General features: G+C 45.9%; 2 protein-coding genes across 2 annotated transcripts in view; one reads left to right on the forward strand and one right to left on the reverse strand.

Moving 5' to 3' along the window:
- Positions 1-515, reverse strand: part of ASH1L (ASH1 like histone lysine methyltransferase) — a 149,144-nt gene extending 148,629 nt beyond the window's left edge. Inside the window, exon 1 of the mRNA XM_026658096.2 lies at positions 358-515. The gene's annotated coding sequence lies outside the window, so the exon portion shown is untranslated. The remainder of the gene's footprint in view (positions 1-357) is intronic.
- A 238-nt stretch (positions 516-753) lies between these two features.
- DAP3 (death associated protein 3) overlaps positions 754-9,739 on the forward strand; it is a 29,217-nt gene continuing 20,231 nt past the window's right edge. The window contains exons 1-3 of the mRNA XM_026658091.2: positions 754-870; positions 3,353-3,414; positions 4,623-4,669. Of these exons, the coding sequence (XP_026513876.1) occupies positions 4,628-4,669 (42 nt within the window). The 5' untranslated portion in view covers positions 754-870; positions 3,353-3,414; positions 4,623-4,627. The remainder of the gene's footprint in view (positions 871-3,352; positions 3,415-4,622; positions 4,670-9,739) is intronic.

Genomic DNA, 9,739 nt, shown 5'->3' on the forward strand with positions numbered 1-9,739 from the left:
GATCCCCCCCCGCCTCTTGCCCGCCCCCAGGCACGGGCCCCGGCTGTCAGGGATCCCCCCCCGCCTCTCGCCCGCCCCCACACAGGCCTGGCTGTCAGGGATCCCCCCGCCTCTCGCCCGCCCCCAGGCACGGGCCTGGCTGTCAGGGATTCCCCGTACGTATCCAAGGCCCAGGAGAAGGGGCTGGTGAGGGCCAGGCGCCGCATGCGTGTGTTGTTGAGCACCATGTTTATCGGGGACAGGGTGGGGCGGCACCCCTAACGCGGACCCCCTGCCCAGGCTCCCCTCCCCCCGGTCTCCGGGCCTGTGGAGGCTCCAGTCCCCGCCCGGCCCAGCCCGACACGACCCCCTCCTCACCGTGTCAGCGACAATACGGCCAAGGCCGGGGCCGGGTTCCTCCGCGCCGCATCCTCCCGGCCGCCCTCAGGGACGGGGCCAGGGCGGGACCCGGACCAGCCCGCCGCCGCTTCAGCCCCTTCTCAGAGAGCCGAAGCAGCGAAACCAAAATGGCGGCGGCAGCGGCAGCTCCTGCCTCAGCGCGAGCGAGCGCCTCGTGCCCCGCCCTCCTCGCGTCTGTCCACGCCCCCAGCAGACACACCTCCTGCTTTGCTCGGCCCCGCCTCCTCTGCAGATCCCATTCCCTTCCAGGGCTGGGGGAGGCTGAGGGCGGGTTTAATCTGCGGGGGGTGGGGCTCAGAGAACTCTAGTCCCCGTCTCCGCGCGTTTTTGTTCGCCTGGCTGGTTTGTCCTCTCAGAGCATCCGTAGTAAGCAGATGCCTTCATGACTTCCTTTTCTTCCCCTGTAAGATGGCGGCGCCCAGGGGCGCGGTGGGAGCAGTCTAGTGGCTTGTGCGGGGTTCCTATCTGCCGGTGAGCCCTCGCGAGGTCCCGTGCTCCGGCACGCGGGCAGCTGTATCCCGCCATTACCCGCGTTTCGGGAGGGGCTGGGGACGCTCGCGGGATGGTGATGAAGCGTGTACACGCCCCTGCAGAACCTGGGGCGGCGCCAATGGGGTCCTAACAGGGCTCGGTTGTCCTGGGCCCAGGGAGGCAGCCGCCTAGCTCGCAGCACCGCTCCGGCGTGGCAGGGGAGTGCTGGGTCTCTGAGTTTGCCCTCGAAAGTTCCGGGGAGAGCGAGCCAAAAACACCCATCGGGACAATGGAGCTGTGACCCCAAGGCACCCTGCGGGCGAGTGGCTTGGGGGCCAGGGCCCCAAGTTTAACGCCCTCTACCCCCGGCCCTCACTCATGGTGTCTTCTGCTTTTGCCCTCGTTTATATTTGTTCCCTCCCTACAGGATCTTCCCTTTGCTATGACCTCTTCTCTGTCTCCCCCACCCAATAGTGTGGCCCTTTGGAGTCTCACTGGATCCTAGCTTGGTCCATCCAGCTATTGCTCTGCCTCACAGTGCTGAACCCTGTTCGGCACAGCTGCCACTTGTCTGTTATATTTGGCTCCTAATGTGTCTTCCTTGTTGCCCTCTCAGTAATTTCCACCTTTTCCCTCCAAATGCCATGAAACCTTTGGGTCCCAGTATCCCTTTGCCACTCTTCTGAAAGGCCTTCACCCCCAGATTTGAAAGCCTCAGATTTTAGTGTTGTGAAGAACCTTTGCAACGTGGCTGACTCAGTAATGCTATTCATAACAGACAGGGCAGTGATTATGCTCAATGATTCCGAAGCGGCCATTGAGCGAAAACTAACCAGTATCTTCAGTTCTTGCTGCTGCTTTTGGGACCTCTGTGGGCAGCAGTGACATTGATAGTCTGATCACACTGTGCTGCAACCTGCAAAAGCTCTGAATAGACTAAACACTGGAGCTAGTCATCGGGGAAAGATGAAGCTATAGTAGGATCTGGGAATAGCAGTTTGGCAGAACTGTCAGCATTTTCACTTTCCTTGCCTTCTGGGTAGATTGGGGTCACCATTTTTCACAGCAGTCTGAGACTATTTTTAATTCTTTGCCTATTAGATATCTGAAACCTTTGTAAGTGCATGTGGGGTAGCGTGAGAGGGAGAGATTGATGAGACACATTAGAAGAGTATGGTAAAGAGATATTTGGGGAGGAGCAGAGGGAGAGCATATGTGAGCGGGGTAGAAAACACAGTGTAGGGAGAGAGGAGATTCAGTATGTGAATCTGCCATGGAGGGTGTGTGGCTTCTCCTGCCATATCATTTCATTTTGGGGCTCTTGAATCCAGTGGTAAATACACTGGTACTAAACATCCACTTTTTAATACTTATAAAGAAACTTGTTTTTCAGATTAATGTAGGGAGAGGGACACCAGATTAGGGTTTCTCTGAGGTGGAGATGCTTGTATGTGTAACCTTCAGGCTACTTCATAGAGTTTTCACTGGTAAATTAATTGTGTGGCTGAGATGCCTCCAAAATTGCTTGCTGTTTACTTTTTAAAATTACTATTCACAAGCAATTTCAAAATAAGGTGCAAACTTTAACAGTGAGGGTAACTAACCATAGGAACAATTTATCTACTAACATGGTGGATTCTCCATCACTTGAAGTCTTTAAATCAAGATTAGATATCGTTCTAAACTATATGTAATAGCTCAAATGGAAGTTATGGTTTGATGCAGAAATTATTGGTGAGGTTCTTTGGTTTTTCTCATACAGGAGGTCAGAATAGATAGTCAGAATGGTCCCTTCTGGCCTTGAATTCTATGACTCAATGAGCTGCCTCTTGCTCTCCAGAACCAACAGTAGTTGGTGTTGGTGTAGGGCCTTGTAATGATCTTCAGTGACACCCCTCTCCCACACTCACATATGTGGTTCAAAGCTATGCCTGGTTTGAGATGGATTCTCCATGTCTTGAGGAGGCTTCCAAATAGCACAGTTGATGCTGCTGCTCTGAAAGTATGCTCAAAAGACTGAATTCAGATTTCCTTAGTGGCAGAATGTGAGAGGCATCCTGGATTGTTTTTGAACTTATTTTAATGAGACCAGGCACAAGTCAGTGAAATAGCTGTTATAGTAAAGAAGTTCATGACTCCTAGACAAAGGGGTTAAACTCTTGTGAAAAGTTGAATTACTCCTTTCTGTTCCTCACCAATGTCGTCTTATCCTTCTATGTGCTGGCACGGGAGAGTAGAATGAACTAAGAATTTTGGCAAGTTTTTTATGTGGCAAAACTAAAACTTGCTCTTTTAGATTTGTTTCTTACTGATTGCTCAGTGTGAGATCAGAGGACCTCTTTACAAGGCTAATGTCATCCTTCCTTAAGTGTTCAGTTATTTTCCTTCCTCGTCAGCATAATGAGAATTCCAGATACGATTCCACCCAGTTAGTAACCTTTGTCTTCCTTCATAAATTAGCTTTTGTGTTTCCTCTGTGCAGAAGCTGTTAACTACAGGAAGATCAGAACCTATTGGTTCCTGAAAGTCAACCACTCCTGAGAGGTTAGTAGCTTGCTTTGAATGTATTATATAATAACTTCTCACAAGTGAAGAGTTTTTTTTAAATCTGTTACATTTTATGTTGTGTTCTCACATGCTCTTTAGGATAGTGCTATGAAGAAAGCCTTGGGCACAAATACCCTGATTGAATTGATTTTTGGGACCCTCTGTTCTTGCCTCAATCTGTCTATTGTGCATTTTGCTGCTTTTCCTTCTGTCATGGTAACCAAAGCTGGCTGTTGAGCAGCGCTATGTCTCTTAGTGTTGTCTTGCATGATTCCTGCTTCATAATATCTAGTAATATTAAACTGACTTCTCTTATTCAGAAGGGGAATCATCTTTTGATTCTGCCTGTTAAAATCACAAGGAAAGGGGAATATCCATCCCTCAAGATAGCTGAGCACAAGACCAAGGCTTTCAGTCTTTAAAGCTACTTATCAAGTATGGTGCTTATTGCAAATATCTCTGGAAAATACCCTTCTCCATTAGATGCAACTGCTATGCTGTCCCCCAAGGCAGTGCTGCTGTTTTAATAACCTGCTTTACTGCTGTGAAGCACATACACACCACCTAATGCTTTGTCGGAATCCTATTGGTCTATTTAGACAGTAAGCTCGTTGGGCAGGAACAGTTTGTCCTCTATGTTGGGTATAGTTGGCACTAAACAAAAATCATATATTTCCCAAAGTCCTTCACCTTGGGATTTGGGAGATGCTTACATATAAAGTTTTTGTATGATATTTGACATATTTTTAGCTAACATAGGATTCTGAGTAAAGGAAAACCAATTGCTTGCAAGTAGTTCTAAAGCCAGAAGGAGACCGTGCAAAGTTTGTCTTCACTCTCATTGACGTAAGAAATACTTTATGCCCATCTGGATACATGGTTAACCTGACTTCATTTATTCTTTTGGGAGCTCACTAGGATTCTCTCTTCATGGAACAGGCTCACAGCATGACTGATGAGGGAGAAGATGGAAGAAGAGCTCTGTGTAAACTCGAAAGTTTGTCTCTCTCACAGGCAGAAGTTTTTTCAATTAAAGATATTACCTCCCCCACCTTCTCTCTCTAATATCCTGGGACCAGCAGGGCGACAAGAACACTGTATACACCATGGCTGATTACAGTTCCTAAGACACGCATTTGACAACTTGATAGGAGAGATCAGATATTGTGAATTGCTGAGAGTAAATTCCACTCTTGTCTTTGCAGGGATAATGCTGAGAAGCGTGAAAGGAGTGATCTGCCAGGGGCCCAAGGTGAGTCCTGCACTGGATCTGTGAAGTATCCCCTTTGCTGGATCTCTGTCTTGGGATCTGGAATGATTATTACTATAAAGGGTCCAGAATGCTATTTTTCACATTGTATTTTGTAATATAAGTCATTTTGAAAACAGAAAATCTGCTGGATTTGCACTAAAGGCATCCTTTCTCAAGAACATTGAACAGCACTATTGATAAGAAGATCCACTACTGATGATGGCCTTGATTCTTTACTGTGCCTCCTGAGGGGGTATGGCCCAAGAAGGGGGGTAAAGATGGGGCAAAGATGGCTTTTATATGTTCTTTACACCTCTGGGCTTGGCTGCAGGCCTATCTGCCCCCAGTGTGAGTCAGAACAACTCTAGGGGCCACTTATGGGTCATCCTCTAGCCCAAAGTAGCTGAAGTGCAGAGTAATGTGGTCCTGCTCTGGCCTGGCATGCCCCTATCCTGGGGACTGTGTTGGAAGTAGAATCATGGGGTTATCTTAATGACCTTATGCTTGCTAGGGAAACTCTTTCTGCGCTGGGCTTTGTCCCTGGGGGCCAATTACATTGGCTCTGTGGCCCCTTTATGGCAAATAGCAGCACAATTGTGAGGACCTTTCTCTTCAAAAAGATTTAGCCCTCAGAGTAACAGCCTTTTGCATGTCAGTCTAGTCATGTGACTACCTTCCTGCAGCTCTTATGGCCTTTAAATCTCAAATGTCCAGTGACTGAGGTATGTAACTTCATCTGTCAGCAAACCTGCAACCCTAAATTGTTCCAAGTGGCCAGGAAGCAGGCTCCCAGCTTCTGAAAGCAAATGGATTATAACAGCAGCTCATCTTGCCTATTTTCAAGCTGTAAAGTTGTTTGTGCATTTATGGTTTTAATTGTAGGATTTTTACCCGCTTGTGTGTAAACTAGGAATTTAAAAGCCAAGGCTGGATTGAAGCATAGATACTTTAGCCCATGTCAAGGTCCCCATCTTTTGGAGCCATGTTACATCAGTCTCTAAACTATTTTTTGAAAAAAAAATAAGGGCTTGTCGACATGCAGTTTTTGTACCAATTGAACTGCTTGAAACCAGCATAGTTAAAGCAAGCAATACCCCCCTTGTGTGGATGCAGTTATACTCGTATAAAGGTACCTTCATACCAATAGAACTCATCCATATTAGGCAGTTATGTTGCTTTAACTCTTTTGGTAAAAAGTAGTGTCCCCAGCCAAAAAGGGGAAGTTTGGTACTATCCAAACTGTATACAACTACATGAAAAAATACCGGGCCTGAGTTTCTAGCCCTTGTGATGGCAAAGAAAAGCTTGAATATGTGAACCAAATAAAACCAAGACAGCAATATCTTCCAGAATACAGACAGCATGAAAAAATGAGGTATGAATTGCCCTGTGCATCTCAATTAGGTGCTAACTCCAAGACCGAGTGCTGGATGGTTAAGAAGATGCCAGTGCCACCCCAGAAGAGGACTCTGTGTAGCAGGAGGTGAAGAGTGCAGTGGGCCCACCAACCCTACCCAAGCAGATACATCCAAGTTGCAAGGGGTCCTCCTTACTGCTATCTCTCTCTGCCTTTCTGGGAAGTGAGGAGGGGGCTTAGTGCCACAGCCCTGCCTATTTATGGATAGAGTCCAGAGTTTCAGTCTGTTTTGCACTAAGAATACTCCATTGCATCACTAGCTCAAAGATTAAACTTGCACACTCCGCATGTGCATCAGTACACAGTCTCAAGATACAAACAATGAGCAGGATTTAAAGACCTAGTGCACTACCTCAGAATGTAAAATCTACAGCTTTGTGAACACAATGCTAATGCATTAGCTTTGCCCATCTGGGGTGAATCATTAATAGTGAAGAGGATCTTCTGATTGTTTGTTCTATTTAAATCAGGGTGACCTCTTTTGAGATGACTTCTAAATGCCCTTTTGTCAAGGACTGTATCATTCCTGTGCTGCAGAGGGAGAATATACAAACTGTTTGTTTCCAGAGAAAAGATTCCTATTGTGCAGTGCCATATTTATCACTGAGACCTGCATAGAATGTAGGGAATCGCTTTTATGGTGATTTATTGAATAAGTGCATGGCCGGTGAGGTGCAGGGATTCATGTAGAAACAGCTCCACCTTATGGCATTTGGTTTCTTGATGAATCCCTGGTTTAAGGTGTGATAGGTGGCTTGCCATTTAAGAGGTTTGAGTTAGATTACTGTCTTCTGGCCGACAGCAATTTAATATAAACGCCACTTGCTAGGACTGAGATGAATTGTGTTCAGGTCGCATTTGAACAGCGTGTTCAGTTTACATACCTGTTTTTCAAAATTAAATAAATGGAATCCTATGATGAACTGACGAGAGACATATACAAGTATTCCATGTGAATAGCTTTATAGCCTTGAGGGTGAAGTTGTAATTTTAAAAAGTCAGGACATGTAGTATGTAAATTAATGGTGGTCTAGGTGTAAACCTTTTGGGGTACAAAATAAAAATAAAACTTTAAAATTCCCCAAACAACAACCGGCAATCTTTATCAATACCTCTTCCTGGCTCATTTGCTCTCCGTGACATGAGAATCTGTCAGCTCCAAGGACTGAGTGACATTTGTTGCTCCCATACAGGAGCATCATTCCATGTAGAGGGGGAACAGGAACCCTGGGTAGTACAATGCCTAGTGAGTAGGGTGACCAGATGTCCCGATTTTATAGGGACAGTCCCGATTTTTGGGTCTTTTTTTTATATAGCCTCCTATTACCCCCCCACTCCCTGTCCCGATTTTTCACACTTGCTGTCTGGTCACCCTACTAGTGAGTTACTGATGATTTTCTCTATTTGCCAATGGTAACTCCTTCTGAACATGAGACTGAAAACGTTTCTGTTCAGGTGCAGCAAGGTGACAGTTCGAAGACTTGATTTTGTTGATGTTGAATTATTGTAGAGTATTGGGAATGTTTTAGTTTAACCACTTAAGTGGCTTGCAAAACCAAATTGACCAATAAACCGCAGTGAACTCAGAAAATGCAGATGTGCATCCTTAAAGCTCTAGGACAGTTGTTAGAGCTGTTGCGTTGTGTTTTGGGGTAGATTGGTGCCCATCACTCAAGAGGCTTGTGATTTGGTTCTCTATCCATTCTAGCACATTTAGATGGACTTTGTGTCCAGGTATATTAAAAGCTGCATCTATGGGATGGTGCAGAAAGGAGTCCCCAGATGGAAACTGCCAAAGCAGTGTGACAAATGAGGAATGTTGTGCAGGTGATCCTAAGAAATACATCATGCTATCTCCTGCCTTTGGATCATCTGTCTTTGGGACAAAGAGAATGATCTACTTCATGTAGAATCCAAACTTTACTGAGGCCGTGGGATTTTGCTTTGGGAAAAGTGGAATTGGCAGTGCTGGTCTCAAAGCTGTGTAAAAATGGAACCAAAATCTTATCCTGTTTACTGGAAGACTTATGTGGGCAGGCATTGGGAGGAGTGGGATGGGGAGCAGGAAGTCTGGCAGAAGCTCTTGGTTATCCTGATTTGTCTATATAGAGCTTAGAACCTGGCTTTCATTCAAGCCATGATGGATGTCGGGGAGGGAGCCAATAGCGGACTAGTGCAATAACTTTTCATTTCTATGACCCAGGCCAAGATTTGAACGGAGTTCACTAAAGTCCTGACTTGTCTACATCACTGATCAGCCACCCAGTGTGAAGCACTTTGAAGTCTCAAGCGGGAGAGATGCATATTTGGAGTAGCAGGGGATGTTGCAGGGCAGACCTGAGCTGCATTGGCAGGGCTGTGAGGGAGGGAGTCAGGACCAAAACAGCATGGGTGGTAGATGGTTGAAACTGAGGTACCATTGGCAGAGATTGGGAGGTTGTGGGGATGGGAAGGACTAGAACTGCAGGAGTTGTACCAGGTCATGACTGAGGTGTACTAGCAGAGCAGGCAAAGGTACTTTCACAGCCCCAGTTGTTGACACTGCTTGACTTAAGTCAGTGCTCTTAGTTCCTTGCTCTCACAAGCACCAAAATAAGTCATACATCTCTAGGTGAAAATAAAATCTAAAAAAAAAAAGAAGGCCAAATGAGACATCTCTCCAAATTGTGTGGTGCTAAGGAGAAAAGGGCACCCTTGGGGCAAATAGAGACCACCTAGCCATATGATGATAAACCTGAAGATTGGTGGTATAAACATGGAGGGTGTTTACCTGCATAATGCCCTCTATCACTAAGGTTAGTTAAATAGGTATGTAGAGTGGAGAATACAAACTGGTTTTGTTCCTTCCCTAAGTAGAGAGAGCTGAAATGCTGAATCAGGAGCACAGTCATATTTAATATGGATGTGGGTTAATCTGAGCGTTCTGCTTTCTTCAAAGCCCTGTGATGCCTTTCAGGTGACCCCAAGTAAGACCCTCAAATGCTGATGGCAGAAAAGCTGCATGACACAATGTGGAATTTAAGCAGCTGTTCTGTGTCTAAATCTTGGTGTTTTGGCTTTACACAGTGCTGCTCTCATCTGTGCTGGGGAACAAATGGACTGTACAGGGAGGCAGAGCAGGAAACTGCTTTCTTTGTATCTTGAGTTGGAGACAGCAACTGTTGCTGTCTGTAATGCTTAAGCAGGTTTTCATTTCTGTTTGTTTTGGCCTCTCCTCAGCCTCTCTGCCCTGAGTGTGTGGGACAGTTAATTCCCTGTGTTATCTCTGAGCTCAGCTTCTACATTCACCTTTAACATTTTCTTCCAACTTGGCCTACTAAAATCTCTTCTTTTTATTCCTTGCTACCCTTAATCCTCTGCCCTTTCTGGTTGAGACTTACAGGCACGCTTCATGAGTTTCCTATAGAGTAGCTTGTATTCGCTTAGCTGGCTGTTTCAGTTTCTCCTTCATAGTTCTGTTTTAATGAAAAATTCTGTATGCTGGGACACAGTTAGCCAGGAAATCAATGCAAGGAGTTTAATTATAAATACCAAATAGTGGGCAGTGCTGCATTAATCCCGCAGTAATTGAAGCGATTGTGGATTACTAGGCAGCTTGAATTTGCAAGGTACTAGCTTCCGTTCATCACTGTAGGCAGAAACTTTACAGGAAC

The sequence above is a fragment of the Terrapene carolina genome, unplaced genomic scaffold (assembly GCF_002925995.2).
Source record: "Terrapene carolina triunguis isolate 2854851 unplaced genomic scaffold, T_m_triunguis-2.0 Scaffold397, whole genome shotgun sequence".
Taxonomy (NCBI): domain Eukaryota; kingdom Metazoa; phylum Chordata; order Testudines; family Emydidae; genus Terrapene; species Terrapene triunguis.